This window comes from Astatotilapia calliptera, chromosome 5 (genome assembly GCF_964374335.1).
Source record: "Astatotilapia calliptera chromosome 5, fAstCal68.1, whole genome shotgun sequence".
In the NCBI taxonomy this organism is placed as follows: domain Eukaryota; kingdom Metazoa; phylum Chordata; class Actinopteri; order Cichliformes; family Cichlidae; genus Astatotilapia; species Astatotilapia calliptera.
Genome location: NC_137426.1, coordinates 22,102,834 through 22,124,761, shown reverse-complemented (window position 1 = coordinate 22,124,761; position 21,928 = coordinate 22,102,834). Strand labels below are relative to the sequence as shown.

Below are 21,928 nucleotides of genomic sequence, written 5' to 3'. Positions count from 1 at the left end.
AAAAAAAAATTGACATTTAAACAATTTTTCTCCTCAAATGATAAAATGCCTTGATTACATGAAGCTACCATGTACCAGCTTTCTCAGTTTAAGTTATTCATGGGTTTGAATCAGTGGCCCAATGTAATAACAAAAATATGTCCAACCTAAAACTATTTCCTATTACGGTCTGGTCTTCTGGCCTTAAATAGAGCTCATATCTTTTCTGTGCTTCAGACTTTTGAAGATCAGAAACTAAAACTCTGTATTACAGAGTCAAGGCTAAGAAAGATGTGATGCAGGACCGGGTTAAAGAACAACTTTGAAGTAATATTTTATGAGCCAAAATCCTGTACCATAAAACAGAAAATGTGTTACACCCCATGTTATTCCTGTAAACTCTTTGGTTTTAATCAAACAGAGGATGGTGCAGTGCAGACAAGACCATGAATTCATGTATCGTAAGGAAATCGAGTCAGGTGGCTTTATACAAAACATTCTTTCAAAGTTTTCTTTCCTTCTTTGCAATATTAACTTAAATTCACTGAGCTATTTTAGTGTTTAATCAGCGTGTCAGAGCCCACATTTAAATTACATGTGGATGTATTCACACATGTGTGCCTGCAGGTGTTCACACTTGCCATAAAGGCTCATGAGTAGCCCAGCAAGGTCTACTTATATAGATGTAGAAATAATTAAAGACTGTAAATTATCATCACCCCAAAATACAGAAACTTCTTCAGCCTCTATACTTCTGATTTACCAGTTTTATAAAATGCAGAGACCACACAGTTTCCCACTTTCTGACAAGCAGTACTTATTTTCTATCTCTAAATGCAAATGTGACCAGAGGCTTGGCATCTGCCTGAGGGCTCAGTCAGCTGACAGTATGCATCCCGGGGAGTGATCTATTGATCCATATTCAATATCTGCTACACTCTCCAGCTCAGTAAAGTTGGGAGATGAATTAATGAGGAGCAGAACTGACAGTGCATACAAGTACACTAGGACTGGGAGTGCCTAAATGGCTTTACTTGGCTGTGTTATGTGTAAATACCCCCAAACCAACATTTTTGATACGCAAGTGTAGAAATAATGATGAGCTGCATAACGGATGTATTTCAGATGTCAGGTGTATTTCTCATGCAGCTGAATGAGAGCTGACACAAGGATAGACCATGTCAGCAGGGAATCCCAGAATATTTAGAGTTTAAATATTCTGTCCAATCTGAGAATTAATTAACCGATGAAAACTGTCAAATAAAGCAGAGAAGAATGGAAAGAAAGTGACCAGGACGAGATGGAGGAGGTGGGGGAGTTGTCAGCAGTGATACATCTTTCATCTCTAACAAGGTCTGAAAGCTACAAAAACACAGACATTGACAACAGACCCCGAGAACACCACTCTCCTCCTTTCATTTTATCTTTTCACTTCGCCTGCCTGCCTGTTGTGTTTCAGTCTCACATCTGTAGCCCACGTTTTTGTACTTAGACTTTAGTCTTTTCACACCTGCTGTTCTCCGTAAACACAACTCCACAAGTGTCTATACCTCTTAACGCCACCTGAAAATCTGTAAGGTTACAGTCAGGCAGAAAAAAGAAAGACTATCACAGAATATCCAACAAATATGCTTTAAATCTACCAAGTAATATTGTAAAACCTTTGATTAAACCGTTAAACAGATGTAGTCATTTGATTTGTGAAAAGGTCACATGCTGGATAGGACGATGCTGGGTGTGTGTGTTTGTGTGTGTGGCTGGAGGTGTTAAGGAGGGAGGATGAGGGGGGGACGCAGTAGCGGGCAGATGCTGAAGAGAGAGAGAAGCAGGATATGGGAAAAAACAACAAGTGAGTGAACTGTTGCTCTGAAAATAAAGTCGCCGTGCGCCGGATTAATTCACGGCGAAAGTCTGCAAAAGTAAGCAGTCAGAATATGTAGTTTTCTCTTTGAAGGTGCGATCGACCACTTCGGCATCGCTTCCACTGCTCCCGCTGCCTTGAGCGTTTTTCTTTTCTTTTCTTTTCTTTTCTTTTTTAATTAAATGGTTTTTTTTTTGTCTTTTCGGGCGGACGGTGCGGTCCCGCCAGCACGCAGGACTCCAGGATGACATGTTGTAAGTTGGTAGTATTACTATGACTCTGTTTCCGCCGAGCAGAGTTTGGACCGCAGCGCAACTTCAGCCGAAGCGCCAGTAGACGCGCCTCAGTCTTTCGCTCGGGTCCTGGACCAGCTTTCCTGCGGCGTTTCTGTCTGAACCCGTGGGATGAAAACCCACTGAAGACCGGGGTTTAAAAAAAAAAAAGGAGCAAAGAAAGAAGACATCTGGGTGAGCTGATTATTGCAGTGTACTTTTATTTTTGCACTAGTTTATAAAAAACTTTCGGAATCGTTTTTACCCACCCTGGCCATATTGAAGCTTGGTCACTTCAATTTTAATTTAAATGAAAATACTAAAATAATTCATGCATTTATGCTGTTAGGTGAGCAAAGAGCTTGTGAACAATGCAGCAGGCCTGGAATAATATCAACATGTAGCTTTTGTGTCTGTTGTGTTAAACTAGTGTTAACCTGTTTGCTTTTATGAATAATACAAAATGTTTTAACATGAATTTTGAGGACCTGGACGTGATTAATACAAAAACAATCCACCTGTGTGGGTCACACTAGTTCCATTTTTTTATAATTGTCAAGTACACCTTTAAATATGAAATTACTGCAATATGAAATGTTTCTTAAATGCCTTCCATATTTAACATTTAAATTATAAATATGTGTTATAAGGAGATCACATTTTCTTAGTCCTGTTATGATTAGGCTATATGTGTGTGTTCTTTTTCTTTTAGAGTGCAATGGATTCGCTGATTTTCTGTGATATATATATATATACCGGTATATATTTTTGCTTTACCTTTACCTCTAGAAAACTTAGATTCTTAGCCATTCTTATGAGCTGCAACAAATCTGTTGTTTGAGTGGAGGAATGGGTTTTTACGATAAATATAATGGAGCACCAGCAGTAAGGGAGATAGAAAAAAAGACCAGAAATTTAGCAGTTTCCTTGTTCTTCTCTTTTCATTCCTGGACAGACAAGTAAAGCGCCCTTCCCTCTATGTGGTGGGTGAGATGAACTCCAGTGGGAATACTGTAGACCCCACCTGACAGCTCTCTGCCTGAGCAACTGAAGGATTTTCACTGGAGCTTCTACAACCACAGAAGTGGATTCGTATAAAAAGCAGCTTGCCTAAAATCCAGCATCTCAGCGGTTTCACTCATTTTGAACCAAGTAATTTAGAATAGTTGTGTTATATGATGTATACCTTTAAAGATGATAAAATCCTGAAGACATAATGATCTAGGGGAAAGTGAAAAATAAAAAGGATACACGTGTACTGAAAGCCAAGTAATGGAAAACCCTAGATTCCAGTCTCCCCCTGACTTTTGATTTTTTTCTCCTCCTGTGTGATGCGTCAGTCTTTCCCAGTCCTTGAATAGCACTTTCTTTTGTGCGTCCCGCACAATCACATATTTCCCTGCTCCACCTTCTCAATTCAGTGGTTGCTTTCTACCCAGAGTTCAGCCTGGCCGGCACAACCATTCCAGCTAAAGGGGAGGAGGACTTCCTCACACTGGCAGCCTCACGGCTCAGCCGAAAGAAACGTGTCATTGGGGCTGGAGTCGGCGTGGCCATGGTTCTGGTCCTGCTGGTAGCCATTCCCTTATTGGTCCACACCACCAAGGGGGGAGGGTCCGGAGGAGGAGGCACGCACTATGAGATGCTGGGTAGCTGCAAGATGGTGTGTGACACTTTCACCCCCCCACAGGGAGAGCTGACAGCTGTCTCCCCTCAGCCCCCGGACTTCTCAAACCGCAGGGGCAAACAGGGGTTCAGAGGAAGCCCTGGACTTCCTGGTCCTCCAGGTCCTAAAGGCCCCCCTGGAGAGCCCGGTAAGCCCGGCCCACCTGGCCCACCAGGGCCTGGACCTGGTGGTTACGGCCCTTCCTTCTACAGCCCCAAAATTGCCTTCTACGCCGGCCTCCGGAAGCAACACGAAGAGCGTGAAATACTCAAATTTGACGATGTGGTGACCAATGTAGGGAACTACTATGAGCCGCGTACCGGCAAGTTCACCTGCCCTCTGCCAGGTATCTACTACTTCACCTACCATGTCCTGATGAGAGGAGGTGATGGGACGAGCATGTGGGCAGACCTGAAGAAAAATGGACAGGTGAGTGCGAGTTTAGGTGGGTTTGTGCTGCAGTGTTTCTGAACTGGACTGACCTCCCCTTGCAATCAAACCAACACACAAACATTAGTAAGAATCTTTTGCATCAGTGAGTTCAAATACAAGAGCAGTAAATATAAAAGTATATAACTAAATAACATGCTTAGATCAGAACTTCAGGTAACAGATGCAATTCACTAATTTAAGAAACATTTTGTCATATAGTTTAAATGCAGGAAGATGCTGTGTTATTTACTATTGAAGTGGACTTCATTGTGCTATGCAGGTGGTGACTGCCACTCAGATTTTGAACATGGTTAAAAAGAAATCCCCCAAAAGTGAATTCCAAACAATACTCCACTGAGAAAATCACAGTGAAGTTTTAGACAAATCAAATATAGAGAGAGATAATTAAGCTGAAATACACTAAAAATGTAAGAGACTTCAAGGACGCAAAAAAGAAGAGGAAAGGAGGTGGGAGTAAGAAATGGTTTAGAAGAAATTGTAGTTATTTGCACAACTTGCATGTGGAAAAAGAGAGAAAAAGAGGGAGAGAGAATGACAGCCAAGCGATCAAGAGGATAACAATCCTCTGCGTCTCGGTGGAGCAAAGCCAAAATGCAACAGCTGGCTACTGTCCTCTGAGAAACTCTGACTTTAACACTAATAAATAAACAAGTACAAAATGCCTGGAAAAAGCCTTGAATGCTTCCATCTGGAGAGCAGTGACAAGCTTGAAGTACTAAGCCCTCGCTCTGTTGAGGCGCTCTGATTCTGACATGTGTGCTACAGAACAGAAGAGTGATGTCCTGGGGATTACTGGAGAAGAAGAAGAAGAAGGGGGAGGGGGGGGGGGGGGGGGAAGCGTGCTTTGCATTGTTGCAAAGGTTTAATGGTAACACAGTTTGTCCACACAGATTACACGGTACATGAACTGACAACAATATGCTACTGAGCAGAGCATCACTGTGCTGGGCTGCTGTTCATTGGTATGCTTTATTAAATCTACATCTAAATCAGCAGGCTAAGAAGGATTTACCAGAAGAACACGGGCTAGTTTTTAATTTGAGAATCGCCACTGTGGAAACAGACAGATGCAGATTTAACATAAGGGTTAAATCTTATTCTTACTTCAATCAAACATTGCACATACGAATTATGTGTCTTAACTATTAGGACAAAATGATTTCTAGTTTTCATCAATACTGAAGCACCGACATCCCTGTAGGCCTCGTCAGCAGCCCTTGCCCAGTCTACTGTAAGTGCTTGTGGCAGATTGCTGTTGCTTTTTTATGACCTGAAGCTACCCCCAGGTCAACCACTGGGAATCACTTGTCCAGCAGCAAGAAAACACATCTGACCTTGCTAGCTTTTCCACTATTGGCCGAAATTTAGCAGCAGCAACATCACGGAGGATGCTACAAGGAAACAAACCCAGGGTTACTGCAGTGGTGGACTAAAGCTATATTTACAAGTTGCCCATGTTCCCCAATGTCAGCTTCTTTTTTGGTTAGTGGGTTGTGTCACAAAGCTCTGAGACGTAGTGCAAAGTAGTTCAAGAAATAAAAAATTGGCGCACAAAAAAGTTTTTTTTACTGGAAATGTGCTTGTTGTAGCCTAACATTCTCTTTTTCTTACTGATTTTGAATGAAATATGTGGCATCCCCTGATTTTCTATTGCAGTGTGTGTTGCAGATCTGAGGACAGATAATAGTCATAAATTAGTGCCACAGCGAGTTTGATTATTTATTATTATGCCTACATTTTATATTTTATTGTGACAAATTGATCATCACAGCCTGTGAAAGATTGATGCACTTTGAAAAAAAAAAACTTATCCCAGCCCTGGAAACAGCATAGTATATCTTCCAAATGATTGTTTGCAGGAAAAAAGCACCTAATATTTAAAGTTGAAATGTTGGAAAACAATATTTGGTTCATTGGCTTGCATAACGACTGATATTGCTAACCAGTTATCATACTTTCCACCAAAACGACATAGTCTGCCCATATAATAAAAACAGTAAGTTAAAATGAATGTCTTATCTTATCTTATCTTATCTTACTTGCTGATGCTGTGTAAACGTACATTTGAGCTAACCATTACTTTCAAATTCAGACCTGTTTAGTCTGTTTCATGCTGCTTCCAGACATGTAGTATATTGAATATACATTATGTGACTGATCGAGTCCATAAAGAAAGCTTTTCCCAGTATTATTGATTTGACAGCATGTACCTAAGGTGCAGAGTAAAAAGGACAGACAGCTTAATGCCAGATATAATTGGGGGGGACCTGGTTTGTTGCAGCGTGCCTTCACAGACATTGTCATTCCTGTCTTTTCCTGCTATTAAATCTTTCATAGCTTTTAGATGAGATCTTCTCCCCTTCACCTGTGCCCCTCCTTTAGTCATGTGCTCGCGCACATACACACACATACACACATGCACCTTGCACTTTTCCTGTCCACACTAGCTATTGACTCCTTCCCCATTAATTATCTTTTCCAACAACTAAATTATTAAACCCAATTCAGTGCTGATCTTGCCCTTTTCATTGCACCCGCCTTCCTTTTTTTTCTATTCTTCTGCTAATAGACAGGTGCTCATGAACCTTGGTGAAGCTGCTAGGTCAATGAGAAAACTTTAATACAGAAATTCTCTCTTGAGAGATAACCAAGACACTACTACACTACACTACACTACAACTATTGTGAATTTGTTGTTCTTCAAGGAAGATTTAATTCTGTTTCTTATAAGACATCAGTATTATTATATGAGAAATAAATGATCAATTAAAATATTCACAAAAAGAAGAAATATCCTTGTTTGTTTTAGATGAAAAGATAGATACCAATCTCTTTCCTGTACGCTCTTTCCTGAAACACAGATTTTCATATCACAAATTACTCTACCCAAAACTACAAATCTTAAGAGCACATTTCAAGGTCAGGCCAGTTTCAGCCAAATGGGTGATTTTCAACAGTTTTCTGTTGGCTAAGTGCTTTTAAAAACCAATGAAAACTAAAAGAACAGCATTTAAAGCCAATTCAGGGTAAAATAAGTAAAATATGGCAACAAAATAAACAAGGACACTATTAGATAAAATACAGACGCTCTTTCATACACTGAATGGAAGCATGACCAACAAAGGGTGTTTACTGCTACTGTGGACCATGTTAGTATGTCTCCAGATAGATAGAAGAAAGAATACGTGTGCGAATGAGCAGAAGACAGGTGGAAAGGTGAACCATGGAGTAGAGATAGTAAGGGGAAGATGAGTACCTATGGTCAACCATCCAAAGCAATGTACAGTGCATAGGAGAGGTGAGGAAGAGAGTGCAGCCAGGGTGGAGATGCTCGGAGATGAGTGTCAGGGCTGATTTGTGACTGAAGGATGGCAGCAAGAGTGAAAGGGGAGGTTTAGAAAATGGTAATGAGATGTGCTTTGATGTATGGTTTTGAAATTGTGCAACTGACAGGAGGCCATCTGGAGGTGGCAGAGCTGAGGATTCTAAGATTTTCAATGGGAGTGACCACGATGGAAGGAGTAGAAATAAGTACATCAGAGGGAGGGGACGAGGGGTGGAGACAAAGTTCGAGGTTGCTGAAGATGCTTTGTGTAATGTTGAACTTAATTCCTGTTACTGAACAAGAATGGTTTAATAATCAGCTACTAGCAGCTCATGTGTTTATTAACCAAATCTTTAGTTAAACTTGAACTGATCCAGACCTTTGAATCCATTCAATCCACTGAACTGACTCATTACCTAATCAGACTGTAAGTAAAAGATGGAGGTATTTGAAGTAAAAAGTGAGGCGCGAGGGGTAGCTCGGGCTGAGAAACTAACAGACATTGCACATCCACACGGTAGCGACTTGTACTACACTACAAGGTGTCCAATTCATAAATCATACACTGGTTTGTCACCTGTTGTTCTCTAAATGGGACCAGTATTTTCATGCTATAGTTAAAAAGACCTGAAACTAGAGATGAGATGATCATTGATCATAAACTCATTAAGAAAGTGTTTACTGAGGTTATAATTCAAATAAACAGTAGTGTATTGACTTCTATACAGCCTGACATGTTTTTTAGCCTGAAAATCTGTCCCCCCCTCGTCAGTTAAAAAGAACATAAGGTTAAGACTTTTTATTTAAGCTTTACTTTCCAGAGGCTACTTTCTTTAAACCAGCATTATTACTGAGTAATGAGTCAAAAAAGTGACTGAAGTGTTTTTACTTTGCTCGGCTCTATTTTTAAAGCCCATCAAAACCCATTTGTGGGTAAGGCCATGTATCACTGATGAATATACTTATCCATTTTTATTAAAGTGTGCTTCAGCTATAACCCCCTAACTTCAGCTATAATGAAGCTATAACATCATTAGGATCAGGCGTCCTATAGACACTCTGCACTTGCAATTTGTCTCTAGTCATTGTTTACAGAGCACAATACATTTGGCTAAAGTAGACATTTATACATTTTATTCAGATGTTTTGCAGATTTTTGTTTTTACTCTGTGCTAATTGAACACTTTTAAAAAAACAGATAAAATCTGATCTCACTGGCAGCTGGGTCCAGCTGCATCCTTGCTGTACTGAAGGGGGGAAAAAGCATTTCCTTTAAAGTCTGCCTTTAACATATTTCACAGCATGAGGTGACTTGTGTGCGTGCGTGTGTGTATGTGTGCACGCACTGGGCCTACGACAATCGTCAGACTGACGGGCACAGTGTTGATCCACTTCTTGTCAAAGGGAGCAGAGAACAAGACACATCCTGGGGAGAGATCACTGCAGAGCGAGACAGAACAGACGAGCGGGCTGACAGAGAGACAGAGATGGATGGATATTCGCAGGAGAATGGACAGAGGTTCTCTAAATTAAGACATGAGCTGAAGACTAACCACAAAGCAATGCAGTCAGCCAGACAGTATATGACAAAAAAATATCAGACGTGCGGCCGGTTCTTCATCTCAAACAATGGCTAATGAATTATGTAGCTGATAAGCTTACGCCACGTTTGCAGAGATTAAGCACTCAGTGCAAAGAATCTTCTTCCCTCGCTGCGTCCCATAACTCATCAAGAGATTGGTGTTGAGGTAGATGACCTTTTCAATGGATATATAATTCACCACCAATATGTTCTTTGCCCTTTCAGTGATGAGCATGGAGTGGGAGTATGAATATTTATAGCTGGTCCAATATGGTGGAATTAGGGTTGGTCAGTTGGTCAGTCTGTGGTTCTGATTGCATCTGTGTAGTTGTTGCGTTTCACTTTCTCAGACAACCTCGCTTTGGTAGTGCCACTGGTTGTATCTATGAGGCTGGTGGACAAACTGGGCCCTTATAAAGCTGAAGTGTGAGGCTGAGAAACTGATTAAAAGTTGTCCCTAACCTTTGGATTAAAAGATTAATGTTTCATTTCAGTTTCAAGCTTTTAAAGAAAGGTCTTGATTTAAAAAAACAAAACAATAAAAGCGAGGTTTTTCCTTATGCGCAAAGCACCAAAGATATTTTGGCAAATGCTTTTCAGTTTGAATCTCATAAACATCGCATGCCCCCAATACTTTTTTTAATTATTATTTTTTTAAATGTTCTTGAAACGCCCAGCTAAAGTGTGTCTATAATGAGGTCTGTGAGCTAACTTGTTAATTAAATAACACAGTTAAAAGTCATGATTATGACAAGCTTGGACTCAATTAGGAGAAAGATGAATTCGCCTCCAGTAGGTAGGTGTGATGCGGCTGCTGTGAGAAGAGGAAGCTGCTAATTACAGTGAGCCAGACAAGGTGTCAATATGAGGCTCATGTAGGACTTCATTAAGCACTTTTAATTTTATTTTATTTTGGCACACTGGCATGCTGTTTTCTTCCTCCTCCAACAGTTGTGCATGTCTTGATAGAATCATTAATAAACATTTTCTCCTGTGTTTTGAATTGCATTAGTGTCACAACGGCCCGACATTTTAATGGGGAACATTTTTCGATAAAGGATGAAAGTCCATCTTTTCAGACAGATTTCTTGTAGAGCAAACTTAAAGAATTTGTCCTATATACCCTGCAGCTTTTCTTGCTTTTTTTCTCTTCTTCTTGTCTTGTCTTCTATGTATTTATGCACTTGTCGGTGTGCACGGCCATTATTTAACTATATGTTTCTTGTTGTAATGGCCGAGGCCATTATATTCCAAAGACTAAAAGGACATGGCTGGTTGTTACTGTGTTTGGCCGCGCCTTTGTTGTGCTTTCCTTTTGCCTCCCATTATATCATTATTCCTCCTCATCAAGGAAACTGTATTTTGTCTCTTTCATAAGCAGCAGTGTGCTACAGTGTTTCTGCTTTCATAACTAACAGGGACAATTCTGAAATGTCGCTGGGTTATTATCATTTTTAGAGGTTAGAGCAGAATTATCAGAATGGCCTAATCTGTGATCCAGGGTTTGCATGGTGAATTAGTGTTTAGTTGTTTTCTATTTCTGAGTATAAGAGAGTTTTTTCCAGTTAATGCAAGATAGTAAACACTGGTTTTAAAAACAGAAAAAACATCAGCTCCCTCAGCTCTGGCATTAAATAATGCCAGAGCTGAGGGAGCTGATGTGCTTCAGGTAGACCATCAAGAGAACACATTTATATCCAATTAAGCTATCCCCTCTACTGTCAAAGGTTTCAGTCTAGAGCCAATTAGAGACTTTCTAATCAACATCTTGACACCTTGGGTCCTGAGTGTCATGGCGAAATATTAGCATTTTGTATGCCAATTAGTGTCTGAGTCTGCAGTGCAGGAGAGGGGTTACGCGTCGACCTGCATAATAGAAACAAGAAACCTCAGGCTGGTACACATGGGTGGAGGTTGAGAGAAAACAGACGCTTTTATGAAAAAAAAAGGCCAATTCAATTGCCCTTCTTCTCTCTCCCTGTTCACCTTTAGAGGTCCCTCAGGTAAGTTTAAGAGACCCCGTCTCAATCGCTCGCTCTGCTCTGAGAGGTCTGTACATCACAGTGAATGAATCCTGTCAGTTTTATTACCAAAGGATCAAGGCACCACTGCGAAACAAAACAAAACCGAGAAAAAAATAACACACTACATGGACAGCACACCTCCCAAACCTCATTTATAGCCCCCCTTCTCCTCTAAAACAGGCATGCTTGATCAGTTTGTTATCCAACATCCTCCCTCTCCATCACTCAAGGCCTCCCTCAACTTTGGCTTCCTTTACTCGCATCCTGTGCTCGGACTACTAAAGCGCACGCAGCTGCTTACTCGTCTGTGCGACCTAATCCAAATTTCTGCTCTCACACCCACCTTTTCATTACGCATACTTCTCTTCTCTTTGCCCCATGCCCTCCTTGCATCAATTTTCTCAGACATTTTATCAACGCCTCTATAAAAATGGTGAATGCGTTATGGCTAAATAAATGTGAAATACATGTGTCAGCCCTTAAAAAAATGTCACATGAATGAGTGGCACACAGCTGAAAATGTAGATTTTATTGAGCATTTAGGACTGTCGGTGAATTATTTCCATGCTGTCAGTTTCCTCACTCTCTCTCCTCCTACCACCGCTCTCTGGCTCTCTTTCCACATTTAATGTGGCCCCAATGAAAAGTGTAGGCAGTGTAATCTTCTCTATTGTCCCTTGGGTCTTCCTTCTTCCCAACAGCAGCAGATCACGTCAGAACAGCGTTGGGCCAACAGACAGAAATTCACTCCCTTGTCGCTATCAATCTCCGCCGCTGTTGACAATAATCCTGATCTGCCTTTGCTTCTTGTTTTCACTCCCAAAGCCCCAGTGCCTCCTGCCCACTTTAGGAAAACAAGGTTTCACTGTGATTGTTACTGACAGCTGAACCTGCAGACTCATCTGTGCCGGTTTCAGTGTCACAACACAATACGATCTTAGTATGGCCCGATGGGGGAAAAATAAAGCCCTTTTAGTGGTGGAATAAAAATTCAATATTCACATAATGAGGAGGGAAAATAACAATTCAATTAATGCAGCACATATCTACAAAGCTTGGACAGGGCAATATAAGCATGTGGCTATGGACTGTATGGAGACCAGTGGGTTAGATGAAGTGTTTTCTTCATACTTAGTTGTTATATTGGGAATACATGCATGTGGTTTGGCATTGCATGATTAAAAAAGCCAGGAAAAACATCATCTGCAACATAAGTTGTTTGAAAGATGCACAAATTACCTGTTCCGTGTGGATTAATGCACCCCAATACCATCACTGATGCTGGCTTTTAATCTATAACGAGCTGGGTGATCCTTCTCCTGTTTAGAATTTCACATTTTGAATGTTCAGTTTTTAAATTCACATCAATTTGATTTATTCCTACTTTTCTTTTCCAATGATTTACAGTCAGTGATGACACAGCATTAGTGAAATAGCAGTGACACACAAAGGTAGCCCAGGTAAAGTTTTTCCTGAAAATTTTAAGTAAATGTAGAACAGAAGTGAAAAACACCAACTAAGTAATTTAAGACTGAAACTTTTCAAGAAATGCACGATATCGTCACATAAATTGAAATTGAACAATTTATTTCCCCCTGGGATGTTGTATCTGATGTTGAGCATTTTAACCAGCTCATAGCTCTTCTTTACAACCACGTAACCACATTGCTACTTTCCAGCCTGCTTTTCCTGTAATATAGAGCACAACTAGCAAGTACTCCAACAATCCTTGATGAAGTCATTTGTTTACTTTTGGGTAAAACATGATCAGCTCCTACTAACTCTGTTTTTAGGTATTTATTCATCACTGGATGCTAACACGCGACTCTTGCTGTCAGACATGTTTGGGTTTATGTTCATTGATTTTTCTAGGGAACATAAATGCATTGCATTGCTATATCATTAATATGGAGAAATCACACTTCTTTTAAATTGTGTAAATTATTGTGGATGTCATGATATGGCACAGACCCAGTTTTTCACTACATAATCCTGCATTTCTAATGCAGTGCCAGTTAACCTTGTTCTTTGCATACAGAGATTTCTCTGAATTGTCTGAATGTTTTAATGATGCAACATAAGAAAAAACCATTAAGAAATGCTTTTCTTTAATTGGTGAGCTGTTGTATTTGTCGACATTTCCTCACCATTTTTCTTCTAAAAGTGTCTTTGGGGTATTTTACTGAACCCCATTCATGTCTCCAATAAGTCTAATAAGTTGGTGTTTTACAGGCATTACAAAACTTTATCTTTTGTTTCCCTGTTGGGGACAGATGCAACTTTAGTGCCTGAAAGATTTTGTTCCTGACACAAAAATAAATGTTTTAAATAATTTTTTTGTTTAAATTAAGTAGAAATTCTAAAATTAAAAATTAAAACTTATATATGGAGAGTGAGAATTTTTTTTTAATGTGGAAGAATAAACATTCAATAAACTCCAGTTTTTAAAAAAAGTATTTTTTTTGCAATTCAGGTTTTACGAGTCACAGAGTAAAATAGGTCACACATTTCATCGTGTGATGTCAGAGTTCAACTTACACGCAGATACATTTGTTCGTTTGTTGTTATGAATGTAACATATAATTCGTGAAGCAGCTTATGTTCATCCATGAATTACTTCTACTGTCAATCGTATTAATATTGATAATATTTAAAAGGTCACACTCTTGTAAATATGTAGATAAAATGTACAAAGATGCAACTTGTCCACTAGTTTACTGTATATAGGAGGGGAAAGGGAGCCATGAATTAATCATAAACGTAGCACATTAAATGTCAGCATCTCCACTGTCTGAGTAGAGGCTAAGTAAACCTACGTGCCTCATAAAGAAGTCAACCATAAAAAGCCATAAATAACAGTGTGTCCTTTTGGTTAGCAAATATAATTAGCTGGTGTTCATTTAAAAGGCCATTCAATGAGGTGGTGTGAATATCACTGCTGCAACTTTTGTTGTGACCCTTAAATGCTGATTCAGGTAAACATTATTTTATTTCAAGCATGGTTTAGGTTTGCTTACGATAATATTGTCAATGTACATGCAGAGGTAAACTCACTTTAGCTGTAATTTTACGCAGCAAAACAGTTTCCCCACTCCTGTTTGATGTGCTATTGGTCTGTCACTACCCTAAAAACAGTTCAGAGGGCTAGACGCTCCTACAGGGTCTAGACTTCAGGAGCAGGCCGCACCTTTTCCAGCACATCCCCTGCTCCTCCATTGAACATGTAGGTACATTTACATTTTCTCCGATCAGCCCTCCGGCCATAACAAGGTAAAGGTGCTTCAGTCTTTACTCATTGATCCAGTGGTGAAAAACTGAAGAAAACTGACCTTCACATGCACAGTTTTTATGAGACAATCCTTATTCCCTCCATTTTTGAGTGGTCATAATGTTTTCTGCTCACTGGTGTACTATACAGCAATCCTCACAGCAGCCGGCCAGCCTCTACCTCAGCTGACAGTATACTGTCAGGGGAATCTTGCTGTTCAACCATGTAGACAGATGTTGGATGTACAAGATGTAACAATCCCTCTACTGTAATATTTCTCCTAAACCTACTTGTTCTCCTCAGGGGAGACATTCAGTCCCTTCAGAGCAAAGCAGCCTAGCACTGTAAAGTAACAAAATGTCTTCCATTGTTCTTGTTCTTTCCTTAGCTGTTCACCTGAGATTCGCAAAACAAAAAAGGAGGAGATGTGAGGTTATCAAGATGCACAAAGAGGGCAGGGTGGCTTGTGAATGTGCCATATTGTATCCTGACCTCATGCTAGTATTTGGTGGGCCCGTTTGACCACTCTAGCCTATCTTGTGCTCCCACTTATTGTGATTGTATGGAGTTATTGAGGAGTTGGACCTATTAGGCGAGGAGCTGCCATAGCTGTCTGCCTACCAATTACTAGCCAGCAGCTATGTACAGCCTGCCCCGAGGTAAAGAGGGGTAGGGGATGTTGTAAGAGGTTGTGGGGGAAGGATATAAGTGGGGTTGGGGATGCTGGGTAGGGGTTCTCAGGAGACCTGCCACAGCAGCACGTCGTTAATCAATCCGATTTAGACTGGACAGGGACACACTTAGACGCTGCCCCCGCCAACACTGCCATGGCAGGGGAGAGAAAGCGTGTGCGTGACCTGCATCTTATTCCAGTATGCGGACACAAAAAGATGGATAGATGGGTCCAGAATGAAGAGAAAGGAATGGGGTGGCAAATGAGAGAGGGATGATGGAAGGGGCGTGAGGTGTGGAGGGAGAGACAACAATTAATGGAGTGATGTGAGTTGAATTAAAACAAAGGAAAGATATTGATTCATTTCTGTCCTAAGGAGGGGAGTAAAAATGTTCACCTTCTTTATGTGAAAGAAAACCCCACAGAGAGAAATGTATTTGATAAAATTGATGAAAGGGGCAAAATAAAAATGTTGGATGGAGGAGGAGAAAGGGGGAAGTTTAGTCTGATTTGATTTGTCTTTGTGATCACAAGAGATCAGTGAAGTTTGATGACTGGCGGAGATGATGGACCATATCCTTAGTCAGACTCACAGGAGGAGACAAGGATAGAGTTAGGGCGTCCTATTTGCATTCATTAATATGTATGCACATGTGCACTTTATTTTCCACTATTAAATGGATTGCCTGCTTGAATAGTTTGTTACCCAGCCAGTGATAGTGCAATTTATTATAAGGAGATTTGCTTACCGAGTGCGAAAACAACTCAGATTTTACCGAGAGCGGATGAAATAACAGGCACATTTAACAACATCATAAATAAAGACGCTCCTTTGTCACCAGAAAAGCTGCTCAACTAAATCCTGGGATACTGGATTGGTCTTCGAGAATTAGGTACACAACATTAAGTCTGGTAATTGTGCTCCCTTCTGCAACATGTATGGGATCATTGCCATCGTGTAATATAAGGGCAGTGCTAAGTGGTTGCATATTAGTATGCATGTAAATATGTATCGTTAGATGTAATGACTTCTTCCTAAATGACTGGTCATATCATTACAGACAGAGCATCATGTGGATTGCATTTCCTTCTCCAATCACAAAGCTGTCCAGATGTTGATAGAAGAGTAAATAATGCCTCATCTGAGCAGATTTACTTTTTAAAATTGTGCAAGGCTCCATGGTTTGCAGCCTTCACACCGGATAATGTGTTAGCTCTGTATACCAGCAGTTAGTGGGTGGCAGAGTTTTGTCTTACAGGAGTGTTGATAAGATTGTTTAGTGATTCTGAGGTTGCAGTGTGCTGACGTTCAAATGTCCTTGGCTATGCCTTTTATTCATATCTGACGCCAAACAGGGACGACATTCTTCTTTTGAATGTTTTCATCAAAACATCGGTCATTTTCATCATCTCGCTTGTCTTGAAATTATGGTTTTATCGCGTTTCCTTGAGTTAGTGTCTTAAAGCCGAGTGATAATTACTTTCAGTGCATTCAATTCGATTATATTTTATTTTTATAGTCCCAAATCAAGTAAGGTAAACACCCTAAAATAATAGAGTGAAAACCCAAACAATGAAGCCACCCCCTATGAGCAAGCACTTGGTGACAGTGGGAAGGAAAAACTCCCAACAGGAAGAAACCTTCAGCAGAACCGGGCTCAGAGACAAGAAGCTATCTATTGCATTAGGGCGAAGGTAAAGATAACGGGTGAGAGAGATGGGACAAAAATTTAAAGTTACAGCTCCTGTCATGCACCTTTAAGCCTCATGCAATACATATTTTGGTAAACTCTCAACACTGTCATCACTGATGACTCTGGGTTATTTATTTTGTTTGCTTGTTTTTTTAGCAGTACCAAGCAGCATTAGGGATTGATGAGTTGAGCTTTTAGCAAATAATAGTTTTAGTGGGTAGTGGAGATAGCTACTGGATGTGTAAATAGACAAGTTCACCACGTCCACTTGAAAGGTCACAATAAGCCAATGTGGTATTCACAGTTTGTCTACGACCCCTTTCTTGTGATGAGAGCAGCACTGTCCTCTGACACAAACTGTCAATGCATGACAAGCAAAGCCAAAAAAAAGGTAAATAAAACTGAAAGCTGTTTTCAGTTAATGATGCTGACATGGATGAGCAATAGCAAACACATATAGCAGTGATCAGAATGTGTGAACCTTCATTGTGTTTTCTGTGTTTGTGTGAAAAAATGAACTGATGTGTTCCTTGACACCTTTCTGCTAATCTCCCATCAAACTGTCCTCAGCAACAGGTGGATCAGGTGTGACAGCAACAATCCTCTGGGAAAAAAAATAAAAAATTGATGGTGACTAAAAAAGCTGGTGGTCTGAGACGGAAGTGTGAGGCCAAAGATCACTGCACATCTCATTTATCTACCCAGTGGACAGGAAGGCATCAGCACTGATTACATTACACCACGATCACAGAGTGAAACAGGAAATAAAACAGCAGTAGTGAACAAACTGGTTGTAGGTGAGATAATGTGGTGAAAAAGATAAAAGTGTTAAAGGGAAAATGTAAAAAAAAAATAGAGGAATTTCAGTTATTATCAACAACGAATTTAAATATAAATAAAAGTAAATGCGTTCTTAACATGTTGGATTAGATAACTGGACTGTATAACACATTTTTGACTAGTGTGAAGTCCATAGTTCTGTCATGCTGACTAGTTAATTAACATGTAGATGGCAGTGGTGAACATGTCTCCTCTGCAGGTGATAATTAGTGTTTGAAGGCTATAAGAGGAGACCTCCAATTAAAAAGAGAGATTTGTAGAAACTTGTAGGTGAGACTGGATACTGAAGATGAAATATTAAAAAATAGCCATTGAAAATCACATTTGGTGTCTATAAGTAGGTTTATGATTATATACATAAAAGCTGTTAGAAAAACAGAAAATATTTTTAACAGTAATTTTTTTATTTACACAAATGTTCAGGTAATGGATGTGCAGCATAGTTACATTTTAGCTAATACTGATCTTTAATTTCTCTGAAAAAAGCAGGTTGTGTCAGCATGAAAGAAGAGTTGCTGTTTCCTGCCTTGTTGAGAGTGCGTGCAGACCATTGTCGCCCACGAAAACATGATTCAGCCTCACCGCAGACAACAATATGTCTGCAAAACACACTCGTGACATCAAACGTCTGCTTTCCACGTGGCATTTCCTTCTTTAATGGTCTTTTTTCAATCTTGGCCGCCTATCAATTCCTTACTTGTGCTTTTTCGCAGGTGAGGGCCAGTGCAATCGCTCAAGACGCAGATCAGAACTACGACTATGCCTCCAACAGTGTTATCCTGCACCTGGACGTGGGGGATGAAGTGTGCGTGCAGCTGGACGGGGGCAAAGTTCACGGGGGAAACACCAACAAATACAGCACTTTCTCCGGCTTCCTCATCTACCCTGACTGACAATGTCCTCACATTCCTATACTACCCCTCTGTAATCAAGCAAAAAATTTCATCTCCTTTCTTCATCTAACACTGCCATAATGTAATTTGTCATTTAACTGCCCTTCAGTAAATGAAACATTGTAATAATATGACCACAGCTAATAGATAGAGCTTGAAGAGAATTTGTGTAAAAATGAGTATAATATTGTACATATTACCAGATAACATTTACTCAATATAATACACTTGTGTGATCACTATTATGTGCCATGTACAGTATGTGTAAGCATGGCTAAAACACAATTTAAATACATCTTTTTCATATGCACACGTTTGCCTGTACACACGCGAGTGTCCACGCGTTAAGTGAAATTTACTTGTCGTTCTGAGAGAGGATGATCGTCCCGGCCACCGCTCTGAAATCAACTGGATTGTCAACCGAAGTGTGCGGCCTTTCGCCTTTACCGTGAGATGGATTTTCAATACGGCCGTAGACATCAAGCAAGAAAAGTCATGAATATATTGATCAGAGCTTATATTAGAGCCAACTTTATGGTCATAAACCGGTGTGTTGTATGTCTGTGTTGATGCAGCATACACGCCTGTGCTTGCCCTTTATTTTGTGCTGAGGTGTAAAAGCATCATGTTACTAATGGTATGACTTGCACAGTCTCTGACTCCTGCAAGAGGGAGGAGGAGGAGGGCTTTTGAGATGTTGATAACAGACCTTTAACAAACCCAATATGTCAATACTGAGATTTAGCTTCGAGATTTATCCTGACACCACCTCATCATATCCTGCTAATGAGCTGAGGCTTCTTCTACAGCCTCACCTGTTGGGCGACACACAAATCTTTCCTCTTTAAATAGTGATAGTTTGGGAAAGATTTTTCCATATGAAGATCATGGGATGCAGTCGAATAGCTGAAGTAGTTAGTTTGACATGCTATCTGCCCACCTTAAATGTTGAGATTGATGGATTGTGTTAAAAGCCGGCTGTCATAGTGAGGTTTAGAATTGATATTATTTCTTTTTAGAGAGTCTCACATGAAGGCTTCCATAATGTTCTACCCACTTCTTCAGTCATGGCCACTAAATTCGATAGATTGTGTTTTTTCTATCTGCAGAAATGTTTTTTTTCGTGGCATGGCTCTGCCGAGAAATCAGTGTCTCCACCCTTCAACTCACATATGTGGAAAGCGTAAAGCAGGGAGAGCAGCAGGAAGACCCTCATACAGAACAGAGCAGGCATCAGTAACAACAGATAGGACACTGATGCATGACGGGATGAGAGGTGGGTGGCAAAGCGGCTTGCAGATGAGCAAGCTAAAGCAGCTTTTACAACACTATCAGTTGATGCTGACCGGCACCGAGATCAGCTGATGTGTCAGGACTGCAGCTGAGCTTGACTTCATGGCCTGCCTGAGCCAATGCTCTGCTGAAATTGTGCAATGGATTTAAAAAAAGAGAGAGCCTCCCTACCTCCTCACAGCAGGCCAATCACAAGAGTGAAGCGGTTGTAAATGTGTGATTGCAAGAAAAACAGTTTCCCAGTCTAGTTCCCAAAATGTGAAGCTTTTTTCTTTTTAATTTTAATGTGAATGTATCCATGTGAAAAATCTCTTGATGTTACTGCCATGTGCCATACCTATAGGTTCTCTGTGCCTTATACTATCAATTTATTTTTATTTTTTATGCATGAGATGGTTTTCCCTTGTTAAGCTAAGTGAAGAAGATGGTCCACGTCATGCAAATCGAAATCAGACACACTACTTATAAGAGGGATTGTCTTTACAATGTTAGTGCATACTCACTTAATGAAATGCACACGTTTATGTTGCAAATAGTGACTACGAATCTTTGTGTGTAACTGGATGTTACTGACCCTTGTAAATAAAAGGCCACAAAACTAAGACCAAGATGAATTCTGTATGGTGGGAATCAATAACAGAAGCATGACACGGTGTAATTGAAACTCTGCATCCACAAAAATTGCAATATTTCAATGGATCCGAATTTTCACGTTTAATTTTTTAACATTTTTTAATAATATACCTTGAACGTAAAACTCTTTTTAACACATTTGTTAGAGTTTAGTGCCGTGCAAGTAGAGGGCTTCACTTTAAAACGTGTGAAGGAGACGGTATTATTGAGGTAGCATGACCATACCCAGATATTTGGATGTGGATTATTCTTACTCTTATTAGTCTTGTGGTGAAATTGAAAAAAAAAAAACATCTTAATGTCGTATATTGTACACAGACATCCCCCATGTGTGGCTTCATTTAACCTCTGCGCCACGATGCATCCTACTGTGTGTGTTTTCTGGCGCTGCTACCTCTGTTCCCGAGCATTGCTCTTACTGTTCTTTGCGAGCTGAGACCATGAAATACAATTTAAAAAAAAGAAGATTCAGGATGATTTTACTGTCAGGCGGAACCAGTGCTTTCTTTATTGCTTTTATTCTGTCTTCTTTCCACAGGAAAACAAAGAAGCTGTTGCAGACCTGTTATGATAAAGTGTCTTTGAAGTTTTCAGGGTGTTTTTTATATGTTAAAAAAAAAAAAATTCCTTTTTTTTTTTTTGCAGCACTGAGGTCTAACACATTCTTCAGGTTCAGTTATTTGCTCACATAATATTGCAACAGTTGCCTTGAGATGCACAACTCTCTCAAAATCCAATGTGTGTGTGTGTGTGTCCCTGCTTGACTGCATTATATGCAGAGGCTTTCTGTCTTGCACTTTTTGTATATAAATATGAAAAAGAAGAACAGCAAATCTATCTATCTATCTATCTATCTATCTATCTATCTATCTATCTATCTATCTATCTATCTATCTATCTATCTATCTATCTATCTATCTATCTATCTATCTATCTATCTATCTATCTATCTATCTATCTATCTATCTATCTATCTATCTATCTATCTATATTGTATATTTAAAAATATACAACCCTAACTCCAAAAAACTTGATATGCTCCTTTCTCAAGGCACAAAATAGAGAGAGGAGAATCTTTAAAACAAGCAAACTGGTTTCCTAATGCTTACTGGTATTTGCATCAATAATAATAATCTGTCTACACCTGTGTTTAAAATACAGCTTTGCAACTTTTTAAAATTACCTGTAAAACTAACTACACCTATGAGCACTATTTAACTTTCTCTGTTTAGCAAATCTGCCCAGTGAAAAATATTAACTCATATTAGCAAAAGGCTGGAAAAGTAGGTGGTAATTAAAAAAAGTTAATTAGATTGGAGTAATAAAACTTATTAGTTCATCTGTTACATGATTGGGTATAAAAAGAACATTTTATAGTGGCACAGTTTCTCAGAAGAAAAAATAGGCAAATGTTCATCAATCTGCAAAAAAAACCCAAAACGGTATCTACAAACTGCTGAACAATTTTAGGA

At 39.7% G+C, this 21,928-nt stretch overlaps 1 protein-coding gene across 1 annotated transcript; it reads left to right on the top strand.

The window, feature by feature from the left end:
* The first annotated feature begins 1,571 nt into the window (after positions 1-1,571).
* Positions 1,572-21,049, top strand: c1ql4b (complement component 1, q subcomponent-like 4b). Its single transcript, XM_080301310.1, has 3 exons — positions 1,572-2,307; positions 3,068-4,207; positions 18,351-21,049. The coding sequence occupies exons 2-3, from the start codon at positions 3,668-3,670 to the stop codon at positions 18,528-18,530; spliced, it is 720 nt and encodes a 239-aa protein (XP_080157436.1). The 5' UTR covers positions 1,572-2,307; positions 3,068-3,667; the 3' UTR covers positions 18,531-21,049.
* Positions 21,050-21,928: the final 879 nt, after the last annotated feature.